The 14,222-nt window shown below is 41.4% G+C and overlaps 1 protein-coding gene across 8 annotated transcripts in view; it reads right to left on the reverse strand.

Moving 5' to 3' along the window:
• Positions 1 to 14,222, reverse strand: part of PRKAG2 (protein kinase AMP-activated non-catalytic subunit gamma 2) — a 1,661,435-nt gene that overhangs the window by 54,380 nt on the left and 1,592,833 nt on the right. For all 8 annotated transcript variants that reach the window (XM_078663217.1, XM_078663218.1, XM_078663219.1 and 5 more), the window contains 2 exons: positions 7,950 to 8,115; positions 718 to 755 (listed from right to left, as the gene is read on the reverse strand). In XM_078663217.1, the coding sequence (XP_078519343.1) occupies positions 718 to 755; positions 7,950 to 8,115 (204 nt within the window). The remainder of the gene's footprint in view (positions 1 to 717; positions 756 to 7,949; positions 8,116 to 14,222) is intronic.

Below are 14,222 nucleotides of genomic sequence, written 5' to 3' on the forward strand. Positions count from 1 at the left end.
TGACCTACTGCCCTGGCAAAGGAGACAGGAGGCTCAGTTTTGTATATATAATCAACAAGAGAGAAAGCCACTCTTATACCCCTTATGAGTAGTAGTTATAAATCAACGGAAGACTGACTATAAAAAAGTAAAGGGATAGTTGATAACTACCACCAAGTAAAGAAGTTATTTCAAACAAAGAACAGTCAAACAGTTAGGGTTGCATGCAGAGTGCCACAAGAAGAACCCTCAGGCACCAACAAGACAGTCGGTTGCCATTTGTCTTCATTGGGTTCTTTTTAGAAAGCAGTGATTGAAAAGTTAAAAGAAGTGTGGACTACTCCCCGGAATTGAAAAAAAATATTTTATTAAGGGGGTAGCTCTAACTTCATTAAAAATCTTGGTGAGAAAAGTCGGACAGAATTGTGGTTATGTTAATTTGAACCACCCAGTCCTAAACAAAAAACAATATAGGTCGACATGTTTCTGCTACTAGGAGCCTAAACTCGGCTCAGCGTTCATCAGGACCATACATAACTACATCACGTGGGTGAAGCACGCTAAGGCATCACTGCCACCTGAGATAGAAAAAAATATATAAAAGGATTACGACCTTCTGTGTAATCAGTTTTGTACACACAGTTACTCCGATACAAAACAGCATTTTGCAAAAGGCAAGTCCATAAAATGCATATACTTGTAAGGAAAATTTTAGAAATAGATATAGGGAATACTTACTATGACATCGAATTTGGAATAAATATCTACAACTTTTCCTGTAAAAAAAAATAGAAAAATATTTTAGTATTTGGATTACAACTGCTCCCCTTGACAAGAGCAAGTATGGATAACTTGGATGTATATTTTAATGCTTCACAATACTAAGATGGAAAATCTGCAGGCAATATATTAAATACATGTTAATGCATATTTATTCAAATGTTATCCACGGTATAATTTACCTACTGTCGAGGAAGAACCAAACGTAAAACTGCAAGTAAAATTAAGAAAATGCAAGACTTGGTTATACCATTTTTAGGGGGCCCTTCCAAGGGAAAAACGTGAACATAAAGCCTACTTGTGCACATAAGACCCAAGAAAACAAATGAAAGAATAATGATATGAAAAGGGAAGGTGACTTGAGTGTTATGATAGTTCTACAGGCCAAGTGCAATTAACCCCTTCGGCGCTGATGACGAGCTCTGCTCGTCATCAGTTGCGCCGCTCGCATGCTGATGACGAGCTCAGCTCGTCATGTAACGCGGCTTTTTGAAAAAAGCCGCGTAGCGCAAAAATAGCCGCAGCGCGCATGCGGTTAAACTCCTTTATGTTTTATACATAAGTGAACAGATTAAGGAAACAAACCTCAAAATTCCAGCTCGAATTTCGTAAAGATAATCTTGTAAACATGATGATTTAGGATGCACAGGGTATGATTTATGAAGAAAGTAGCAACTTTCACAAGTCACACATTACAGCTAATAAATTACATCGGTTTGGGTATCAAGAAAAAGTCCTACCTCAAGTTTGCTATCAAAACACATACAAGTTGTGACTTTTAGGAGTATGTGTAAGTACAGTATTGGTGACTGTCTATTTTGCCCTAAACCGCCATTTAGATATTTTACACATTGCATTAAACACATTTTTTGGAATTTGAATGCTCACATATTATTAATTTAAATTTAGGAAGCCTTTTTATAACTGCAGCATGTACATCAGGACCTTTCAGGTGTAATAGAAGTGAGGTGATGTACAATGATTGTGTGTAACTTTAATTAATAAGATAAACCCGAGTGGGTGCTCACTACATCTGCAAAGAAATTCACTGATAACTCTTATGACACAATAAGGGGAACATCCAGATTTATAACTTCGGTTTAAAGTGACGGGAGGCTAAATTAGGAAAACCAAACAAAAAAAAAGATGAACAAGTACCTCAGAACAGAAGTATGCCTGCTGCTCGGTCTTCATAAATATGATATAACTTATCTTGAAACAGTACAGAAAACATTATTGAAGGTGACAATAAAGAAAAGGTACCCCCTATGTTTTTTCAGGTCCAAGAGGAGGAGGAAATGACAAAAAACTAGGAAAGAGCCTCTTATCTGACCTATATTGCTTTTAGTATGGCCTCTTAGGGCTCATTTGCAAGACAGATCCCCAAAATCAGTCATACACCAAGATTGATTCAAAAAGTTTTTTTGTTTTATTATTAATATTCTGCATGTAGAAATTTGTTTTAACTTTTTTATAGTAAGTACTAGATATATGGGGAATCCTCTCAGAGACATTTAGAACAGAGGAACTTGATGGGACACAATTGTACCACAAAGAATAAGAGTTTGTCTGACAATTTTTAACAGGATCTCAAACATGATTGGACTTTCTTGGTGTATGAATGCTAGTGCGAGTGAGATGGTTTGACAGGTGAGAATAAAGTGTTTATGGCTGAGTGTGGGGTCATATATGTACACATTACATGTATTTTGATTTTAAGTTGTATTGCCGGTTCTTTTGCTTCAAATGCAGTCACAGATGAGGAGTTTGTTAGTATCTGTAATTATGCAAATCCAATCTACTGCTTATGTGTTGATACATAATGTTCAAATTCTGTAGAATTATCACACACAAAAAGAGCAGAAGTATTAGATATATATTACCAATTGTTTGTTTATTTGTCCAACTATTATATGTATTTGTAAATAATGAACTTTTATAAGCAATGAATAACAGCAAACTAAAAAATATATATAAAACTGTTACAAAAATTCTTTTATACATGCAGAATATAAATAATAAAACAAAAAAACTTTTTTGAAATAATCTTGGTGTATGACACCGTTTTTGGGGATCTGTCTTAAAAATGAGCCCTAGGAGGCCATACTAAAAAGCAATATAGGTCAAATAAGAGGCTCTTTCCTAGTTTCCTATTATTGAAGGTGTACATCGGCCTCGTCTTGCTTTTCATTACGCTTTTGATTTTAAAATTGTATAGTCACTAACATTAAAAACAACATTACAATGTGAAATATTCAAAGGCTTCAATCCTTTTCTCACAGTGTTGATTGCTTTTCTTCCTATTGATTACTTCAGCAAGAGAACTGTGTGCTGATGATGATCTAGTCTGGATTAATTTGAGGCTTCAGCAAAGAATGTTACTTACTAGTGGGAGCTGATGTACTTGGGTAAAGAGGCACCATCGTATTGCAGATCCTGTGATCACTTGCCACCTTGGGGCAGAACCACCCACTATGGCTAGGTTTACAAATGAGGCCATGGAAAGCAGTGCGTCGATGCGTCCTCTGTGTGCCCACTTGACAATTCTAAACATATGAAAAAACATCTGAGCACTACTAAAATTTGAGGATGGTGGGATGGGTAGTGGTTGCTAATGTAAGTGAGAAATTCTGAATTATTATATTTCAATCTTATAACAAAACACCACATTTTATGTATCTCAAATTTTTATATATATCCACTTATCTTATTATACATCTCTGAAAAAGCAGTAGTCAAGCCAACACTATGTTATTCCTTAAGGACCATTAGGAAGAACACTCTATAATGGTGAAGGGGGCAGGGAAAGGAAAAAAAGGGAGCATATTGTAATTTCAAAGACTCCAATCTTACGTTTCCCTTCATTCTTACAACTGGTCAGATTATTAGACAATCAAAACGTTTGCTAGATAGTATAAAACCTGTTAAAAAGTTCTGATTCTGCCCCATTCTCACAAGTCTTGGTCCCAAGATTTCTGCAAACTACAAAGTTCTGTGCCACCTGTGGATCCATAAAGGAGTAGGTCTTGATACAACATACAGGTTTCTGCCCTTCTGCCAGCAATTCAGCTATTCCTTCTTCAAAGAAAAGTATGTCAGTCGTACAGTCTTTCAGTCTATGGATTCCGCAGGGCTGCACCCAAGTTGATAAAGGGGGATCATCCAACTTATCTTTGCTGGAATTCAGAGGAAAAGTACCCACATCATACATACCTTAGACCTGCTCACATACAGACAGAGAGAGAGACCCATCCACCATATATTCACAGGACGACAGAGGCCATCATGTGTCACCACTCTAGGCATAAACCCAATACTCTACAATGGTCAACACCACACACCTACCTCTACAGGAAGACCCAAACCAAAAAACCTGGCAAAAATCTATTGCTCTAATGAAAAGCCACTTCTTCTGTCAAGCACTCTACTCAACATAAGATCAGTCAATGAACACATGCATCAGATTGTTGCCCTGATCGAAAAACTGAACTCCAATTTATTCTGCATGCCGGAAACCAGACTAAATGTTTTCTCTCAAAACATCAGGGACTCTCTTCTCTCACGCGACTACTGGACCCTCAGAACAGATAGGCAAGGCAAAAAAGTTGGTGTGCTGGTAATATTTTTCAGTCTCTTTCTCTTGTCACCAGTGTGATACGACTTCTCATGCATCTTTTGAATGCATGAAAATTGCATTGCTACCAAATCTATTTACCTGCACATAATCTACAGGGTCCTAAAACCCTTGAATAACTATGGAACAATTCTCAGAATAGGTTGCTTTCAACTACTTGCACTCTCCCAATAACATCAACCTGGGAGACTTCTACATTAATTGTGAGAACTAAGACTCAAATGTCTACTGAGAACTGGACTGTCTCATGGATGCACAAACTCATTCAAATATCTACCATCCAGATCCACAACAAAGTAAAGATTTTAGATTTGATTTCACTTCGATTGAGAGTTTCTCTTGCCTTATCTCTTCTGAATTTGAAAGAACTGACCATTTCCCTCTATAGTTCCGCCTGCCTTTGGCAAACCTTAAATACAAGAAAACTCAGACCCAAAATCCGGGTTCAAAACCACAAATTATTTACCACTGGGGCTTTCAACGAACGCCTGATACCTATTCTCAATAAGATTAGTCTGAGTGACCACACTGATCTCATATGCACCCAGCACACAAAAACAATCAATTAGTTTATCAACTGGAAATCTCCATCAAAACGAAAAGCCTGATGTGATGTGATGTGCTGTGATGTGAAATGGCACTTATAAAGCGCGCTACCACTCCAGGGAGTATCTTGGCGCTTGAATTCCTAAAAAAACAGCAGGCAGTAGAAGATGTAAAGAGACTATCTGTCTACAAGGCATTTCATAGAAACCCCACGCCTGAAACTCTCACCCAACAAACCATTGTTCAATTAAGCCTGGCACAGGCACAAAAAAAGAAATTACACAACCGGAAAGACTATGGCAAAAAGACTGGTTTGACTGAACTAAATTCAAAGTGAAAAAGGCAAAAAACGGTTTAAGCTTGAGATTAGAAAAATGAAAGCTACATTCTTTCATAATTTAATCTTCCACTCGCAGAACCACTCCTGGGCCCTATTCATCATTATACGAGAAAACACAAAAGTCAGGAGGAGCAAAGTATCCTCTCCCTCTACAGAAAAATGCAACAGGTTCCTTATTTTTTTCTCTAGCAAAACTTCTAAACTGAAATCAGACCTACCTGGTGAATTTTAACTTCCTCGTATAGTCATTCCTAAAACAACCAACACTCTGGGATCATTCTTTAATTTCAAGCTCGAAGATACAGCCAAAATTATCAGTGAAATGCACTCAACCCATTATTTCAGAGGCACGATTCCAGCCAAAACAATCAAAGAAAACTTTAAACTGTTCTCAACTTTCTCACTCTTGTATATCAATGCAAACTATCTCCAAGTTTGTTCCGATACACTTTGGGGTCAAAATTTCAGCCATACTCAAGAAGCCTAATGCTGACCCTGGGAAAATTTCAGAACCATCACTAATCTCCCATGTATAGCAAATCGATTGAAACAGGTGTCACACTCCAACTAAACAACTACAAAAGTAATAATGACCTACTTTCCCACATCCAATCAAGGTTCAGAGAAGGTTACAGCACTGAAACGGCAAACTTGAGATCTTGGGTGACATGCATCATATCCGTGACGGTGGTGAAATTAGCCTACTAGTAGTCTTGGATCGGTCAGCGGCATATGACACAGCGCATCATCTTCTCTGAAGGACACTGGAGCTTGCAGTGAGCTTTTGAGTCCCGGTTGATAGCTTGCACAGCTACTTCGTGAGAGGCCGATTTCAGCTCATAAACCTGGGGAATTTCACATCAGCAATAGAACAAGCGACCTAAAGTGTACCTCGAGGATCAACACTCTGCATAATTTTGTTCAATCTTTATGTGGAACCTCTTGAGCTGTTGCTAAACAACACTGCCATAAAGCTACACCAATACACAGATGACACCCAATTGTACTTAAAACTATCTTTGTTGCAGGACTTACACACCCTACAAAAGGGTTTGAAAATAATACATAGACTCTCATTGCATAAGACTGAACCCATTGAAAGTGGGAGTTCCTTCTAATCCTCAGCAGATGCTCTTCTGAAATCGACTCAGCTTTTATCTTTGATACAACAATGTTGGGGTACAACCTGGCCCAGCTCAATACTACCAAGTCCCTTGGTTTCACACTGGAATACCCACTCTCTCCTTCACACAGCAGAGCTAAACAAAATGGAGCAGTTAGTCAAGTTCCCACTTCACAAGCTTAAGAAAAGCAAACATCTTCTCTCCACCAATCAATTATGGTCTGCAGCTCCCGCTCTGGTCATCTCAAGAACAGACACAGGCAATCTTATTCTAGCCGGTCTTCCCACACCAACCATTGCTCTCCTCAAACCCATATACACTCATCTGAGGGTAAATTAAAGATTTGAGCATATCTCCCCAATTCTTAAATTACTTCATTGGCTACCAAGGCAAAGTATTACTCTAAAACAGACCAAACTACCTCTTTAACCTCCTCACATTATCTGGAGGCGAAAGACTTTTGAGGAGCAAGGTTTCCTTAACAATAGATCTCCAACATTCAAGTATTTGCTAGTAATAAAGTTGCCGATCTCAGAGGCGTCACTCAATTTCTGTAATTCTTCATATCTAGACTTATGTCGAGCCCATGGCATTTTGACTTTCAGGAAAAGCTTCAAAACATACACATTCCCGTCTCACCTCAACAAAGATGCCAAGCACCCCGGCTGTCAAGTAGTCACAACGGTCATCCTGGTCAACCTACTTGAAAGTATATGAATCGCCAACTCCAGCCATGTTATCTTTATTCGCTGGTTCTTTATTGCTGGTTTAATCCTTCTAATTTCACTTTCCTTCCACCTTCATTTCTCTGCACCCCTGTCCCCGTCTCCCCTCCCTTCCCTTCCCATCCCATCCCATCTCTTCCTAATACTCTCACTGTTCAGCTCCTATAAGGTACATCTGGTTCTCTGTAAAGTGATTTAATAACTGCACTGGTGATAAGGTGCTATATAAAAACTTCAAATATCTGAAGGGAGTTTAAGCACTGGGGTTTTCACTTGACTGAGTTCATTTAAAAGTATTTTTCTTGGATTGGGCTTTTGTAACGAGAATGGCAAGGGCCATTTTCCAAACAGAACAGAAGAACCTTTGAGTATTTTGGATCCTAACCCGCTCTATAAAATGCTTATCTAGAGTCTATGGAAGAAGTAGACCGGGATAGCAGATAAGACAGAATGAACGTTTCAGCATCTGAATTTGGTAAAGTATAATTAAACAATTTTCTCCTTCACAGGATTATAAAATTGTTGTTATGAATGACTTAAATAAATGCTGCCTATATGAAGTGGCCTACCCAGCTGTGTGTAGGAGCCCTTAACCTTCTAAGCCATGCAAAGAGCCAGGACTGGAAGCGAGCTGAAGCACTGCCAACAAAGTTCCCTCTTCTCCTACAAACTTAAATATGTAGGAGGGCAGCATCTGGAGGAACTGTAAAGAGCTAGGAGGACCTATGGCAGCAAATGCAGATAGCCATAATCACAAAACAGTTGTTCTATACTGTGGTGTCTAGAAGAAAAATAACGGAAACAGGATTCCAACAACTTACCTGACTCATCTACAACAGGCAACGCCGACACTCTCCTCTCAACAAATATATTCAAGGCTTTAATGATCGGAGTGTGTGGGTGTATGAAGGCAATGTTATGGTATGTTCCTATTCCAAGCTCTTCAAGGTTCTTTTTCATGAAAGCAGGTTTTGGCATTTCAGACACCTATTAATTAGAAAATCAAAAATTAATAAAAACAGAAACATTTTTGGTTTTGGGCCATGCTATTTAGCTTAAAGATATGGTTGTTTAAATAACATAACTGAGACAAACAGCTGTATGTACACATCCGCCAAACAAAAAAGAGATAATAGGAAATTTTAAGTGGGGGAGAGTCGGGAAGCAAGATTTGTCTATAGTTGTGAAAGTATGCATAAGAAACTAAAGACTTGTTTTAAATCTCAAATACATTATAGCAGGCAGGCAGGAATAATCTGGAAATCAAAGCCCACCTCCATGTCAATGCAATACCTGCTACTTGTTCATCATGTGCAGTTTAGGTTTAAAACCGTTTTTATTGGAGCCTTTACGAGCAGAACAATGTCAGCAACAGATGCTAATTGTACTACAACCAAACATAAGCTCTCCAGTATTGTATCTTTCATGGAGTCACATGCTTGAATCTTACCAGTTGTCAAGGTGAGAGTCCCACAGGAACAGTAATATAAGCAGTGTTAAAGCATTAGCCTTAAAACTCCATGTACAACAATAGACATTGGTAGCCATATCACATTGTTTTAAAACATCCAAACTTCAAACAATCAGAGCAGAGACTCTGAAGCACTTATACCCTGAAGAGTCACCGTACCTCAAATTTCTTACAGCACGTCGTGTTATAGAAAGTCTCCAGGAGCTCTGCTGAATCAGTGTTTTACTGCTCAACTTTTGACCAGAGAGCTATCCAGTTAGTTTGGGATTGTGTTTGACTATTTTCAACATGTCTGAGGGTTCCAAAAGAAGGCCCCCGCAAGGAATGCTTATATTGCCTGTATCCTCAGCACAAGCCTAAGGAGTGAAAATACTGCAGCACTTTCTCAGCTAAGACTCTCCAAAATCGTGAGGCCTGGCTGCTACTTTGGATAAAGAAAAAAGACACACTCTGATTCAGACTCTGAGTGTGAGGAGAAAGAGATTAAGAGGAGGGTTCATCCTCTTCTGACAAGGAGTCTAAGATGCCTAAGTCTCATAGTAGGGAGACCAGTATCAAGAGGTCGAGTACTGGCTGGACCTTCTTTCTCTCTCGTGGAAGACCTGTCGTCTCACGTTCATCTGCTCGTACTACTACATTTAAGGAGCCATCGATTAAGAAAACTAGCCAGTCGATGGATCTGTTCATAAAGATTACCCACGCCGCCGACCGCCGCATTGTCTCAAGTATTCCATCCTATGCCTGTGACGACAGCGACAGACTACAATGACGACGACCAAAAAGCCAAGAAACCTTTCTTTGTCTTCAACGAAGACTAGGACGATGGCATCCTCATCGTCGACGAGACCGTCTCCCACTGCAGGGATTTCATTGACAGTTACATAAACGCCATTAGCCTCATCCCATGTCCTTCCATTTACGAGGATTCCATCCGGGGCTACGTCGTTGACGGCACAGTCAATGACCCAGTTGACCTCAGCTAAAGAAATATTGTATATTTCTAGCAAGAGCATAACCGCATCTATGCCACAGGACATTTGTAAAATGTCTCTTTTGCCACCAGTGCACCTCCTGGAAATGCAAGAATCCGGGGATGAAAGTATTTTTGGTCCAGCATATAGCCCTTCTCAGCTCAACGATAAAGAGGCTGACCAGGATCAGGCTACATAACCGGAAGAAGAGCTACCTCATGTGCAGGGACACTATCGCGATCCAGGTGTCATTTGTCACCGACAACCACCTCCAAGACACAGCGTTCTGGAGGTTCTCTCTCCCAAAGAGCCCTCCCAGGCAACAAAGGCCTGTGTTGCCAAATATTAGAATAACAGACACTTTAACTAACAGTGACGGTGATCAGCAGCCTGAGGAAGGGGAAATTCAATTTGATTCAGGGGACCATCTTGATTGGGACGATTACGTGGCATCAATGTCAGCCTCTCCTAACCACCCCAAGGCAGATTCGCCACCAGCCAATATTGGTGGCTTCCATGATATACTAGAGAGAGTGTCCAACGTCTCGATCTTCCTCTTCCAGCAAAGCAAACGGAGTGTTTTCTATCCAACTTCAAAGCAGGGGCCCAACGATCAACAAAATCTATCCCTAATCTGGATTTCATCATGCAGGAGGGATTACAATTTATGAAGACTCCAGCTTCAGTGAAGGCACTCATCCCAAAGCATGACAAGAAATACAAAGCTCTGGATAATTCTCCAACTTGCCCTATTGGTCAGCCCAGACCGAACAAAGTCATAATGCAGGCAGGACAAAATCCATCATCGCCGAGCATGGCCCCTCCTGTTAAGAAGGGTGGCAGACTGGACAACATTGGCAAGAGATCCTAATCCATGGTGGCAACTTCTATTAGAGCCTCCTATGCTCTGGCCATCCTTGGGAGATACGACCGGCAGATGTAACCGGACATGTCATTGTTTTTAGAGTAGCTCCAGGAGGGGAAAAAAGCCCACAAAATCCAGATGGAAGAGGAGAAGGCCTCTTTAGAGATAACCAATGTAGCCATGGACATCATATCCAGGGCTTTTCGCCAAATAGCAGATGCGGCAGTTTTGCGTCGCCAAGGGCGGCTGAACGCAACAGCCTTTCACCCAGAGATACAATCAAAGATCCTCGATATGGTTTTTGAGGAGGAGAACCTGTTTGGGAAGCATGTGGACAATGCCTTACAGTCCATCAAATTGGACACTGAGACTGCACGTTCACTTGGCACTTTGCAGCTAAGGCATTTTCAATCTTTTCGTGGCAGGGGCTGAGGCCATTTTGCTTCCCGACCGTCATTGCGCAGACCAGGTTATCAACCCTACCTGCAGAAGTGTTCGAGCCCTGTACTCTGTGCAACAATCCTACAGGCCAACAGCAGCGTCCGCCTACTCTAGGCAACCAGTGCGTCAACGTCCTTCGGCTGGAGTAAAGTCTCAAGATTCTGCCAAGAGGCAATGATGTGACGCAGGCACCTGTTGCCTCAGTCCTACTTCAATTCGGCAATCCCTTTTCAAAACTCCTCAATCAGTGGAAGATCATCTCTTCTGAAAGATGGGCGTTAGATGTACACCATGGAATTTGTTCAAAAGCCTCCCAATCTCCGTCCACGCAGAACACCGCATCACCATCTCTCCACACTAAAGTGTGAAATTATATTAATAGTAATAATAATAATAATAATAATAATAAGAGACATTTATAGAGCGTGCAGCTACCTCAACTGAGGTGTCCCAGCGCTAATGCGGATAACAACATAGCCATGCCAGAGGATAACTAGTCTCTGCGGGTAATCAGCCAGGTCTTCAAGGCCTTTCTGATCTCCTGCTCAGAGTGCATCATACCAAGTTGGAGGGGCAGGTCATTCCAGCATTTAGAGGTTCCAACCTCGAACGTTCTGCCCCCCCATTCTCGTTTTGGCAAAACGGGAGACGCATTGGAAGCGCTTCAAGTTGGACCGCGGTGATCTGTCCTGAAGGTAAGGACGAAGTCTCGACCTCAGGTACTTCGGGCCTCTTCCCTGGTAGGCTCCGAAGGCAAATGCGAGGGCCTTAAATTCAACTCTCTTGGCCACAGGGAGCCGATAAAGTTGTCTGAGGTAAGGGGAAATATGATGCCGGAGAGGGACCTTTGGGACCAGCTTAGCTGCCGCATTTTGTACTATCTGCAGCATACGGATCAAACCACTGGGCAGACCCAGAGAGAGTCCATTGGCATGGTCAAGATGGGAGGTGACTATCACATGCACCACAGTTTTACGCACTGACTCAGGCAAGAAGTCGATGAATTTCCTAATCACCTTCATCTTGCCAAAGCAGACAGCAGAAACATGTTGGATCTGTGTGGAAAGGGATAGGATGTTGTCCCAGCGGACACAGAGATTCTTGAATGAATCCTTCGGGGTGGGAGCAGTTCCCAATTCGACTGGCCACCACAAGGCCACTGGGAGAGGGACCGCTTTGTTAAAAAACACACCCTCCTTTTCATGATTGAGCTTTTAAAAATTGCTACTCATTCAGACGGAGAACGCTTTTATCTAAAAATGCGAAAGAGAAAGTCCCTCTAAAGCAACGCTATATGGGATTTTATTCCAATTTGTTCCTCATCAGAAAGAAGTCAGGAAAGTGGAGGCAGGCGGTGGATCTGAGGCACTTAAACAAATTCATTTAAGAAACATACCTTCAGGATGTGATCTTTGCCGGAGATCCTACAAACTGGTGGAGACAGAAGACTACATTACTTCCAGGTGCTGCTTCTAGGCAAGTTCATAGTGTATTTTGATGCAGAGGACTATCCACCTTAACAGGGTCCTTTTTTGCATAGCCTTCCCTTTCTTAGCTCCAGAAAACCCAATGAAAACCTGACCGACCACTTGATGGTCCTTGGAACAATCAATGTAAAAACTTTAAGTCTTTCTAGTATACAACAGATGGAGCCTCTCCTTCACTTTCGAAGGGTGAAAGGAAGTAAAACATGTTAGTAGACTGATTCACTGGCCAAAGTGGGAGTCGCAACTTTCTGTAAACAGGCTGCTAATTTTCTCAGCATCAGTGTATCTGGAAAGAAGGTTGTGTAGAGTGCTGCACTGAATTTGCCTGCACTTCACTTACATGACAAGATGACAATCACAATGAAAAGGGCAGTTTTTTAGAATAAAAAGACACAGCGATTAACTATGCATAGGCATTTACATGAGGAATGTGAAGGTCCCATTGGGGTATACAAATGGTTTGGAAAGGGAAGGTGTCAAAAATTCAAGAAACTTCATCACAACAGGTGAATTGAACAAGGAATTTAATCCGGCAAAAGCAGCAAGGACGAAAGGACTGACAAATAACATTTTACAGTGCCTATTGAGGTCTTGCTGGGCTAAAGACAAAACATGCAACAGCTTTGCTTAGGAGGCAGTGTCCAGCCATCACAAAAGGTTACAAACTTGATGAATACAGCTGGTATCTGGTAGCTATTATGACAATCACCACTTCAAATGGCAAATCCAATGCAGTCACATTTCTGCAGCTAAGCCTTCGTCTCCAATCACAACTCCAAAAGCCCGCACATTTTGGGAAACAGATTTGGGAGCACCACTAATAGATTCACAGGGGTTACTCTGCTGTGGGCAGCTGGAGCTCCTCTCACCAAACTATAGGCAGCATGTGATGTACTTTAAATTCTTGCACTGTGTATACCATACCCCATCACAGCTCTTCAAGAAGGGCTTAGTCCCCTATTTTCAATGCATTCTGCTGCTCAAGCCTCCTTTCTTTAGATGGTGTGGTTGTGCCCTATAGTGGCAACATTCTGGGAGAGAGTGTTTTCGACCATACAGGAAAACACTGGACAGCGAGCCCCATGTATCCCCTTGATTGGACTGCTAGGTTTACGTTAAGGATATTACAGTTGCAGACCGTAGGCTCAAAGCTATGCTACTTGTCTTTGCTAATCGCAGGGTAGCCATGAACTGGGGCGGTGCCCGCCCCTACAGTTGCTGCAAGATGCAACATACTGCTCTGATCAACTTTCCCATTTTTGGGCATTAATGCCACAGCGGTCAAGCCCCAAAGACATATGGGAACCTTTATTAGCCTACCTATGTACTACAGACACAGTAGCGCAATCACCGCCTGTGGCTGCACCCACTAAGGCTCCAAGGTCACTTATCAGCTAACAATTTTTTCATTTATGGATCAAGCTGGGCCGGTACACCTATCAGCTTTAACACTTCTGATGTTCTAAGTCTCCATATTACATCCACCGGCCGTTAATTAGTGGGCTGCCTTACTGGCCGGTGGTCAATGCCCATTGTTGCTCTAACTCATTTGCTTCTACAAGTTGTGTAATTGTATATGTTGCCTTTTCCTTATGCGGTCATGCAATGGTCCTTACCACTTCCCTTTCCCCTCCCTCCTCCTTTCCTTCCCTTACCCGCTCTGACTTTCTTCAGCACTTTGTATTTTTGAGTGATTTCAGTGTACTATAACTTTCCATTTGTGGACCTAATATAATGTTTTATTTTGCTACCAAATGCTAATAAACACAAAAGAAAAAAAAATTCTGCTGCTAAATCATCACACATGGTGATGTAAGTGGAGATTTGGATGAAGGACTGTGCCCTGTTGCTGAGAGAGG

This window comes from Lissotriton helveticus, chromosome 10 (assembly GCF_964261635.1).
Source record: "Lissotriton helveticus chromosome 10, aLisHel1.1, whole genome shotgun sequence".
Taxonomy (NCBI): Eukaryota; Metazoa; Chordata; class Amphibia; order Caudata; family Salamandridae; genus Lissotriton; species Lissotriton helveticus.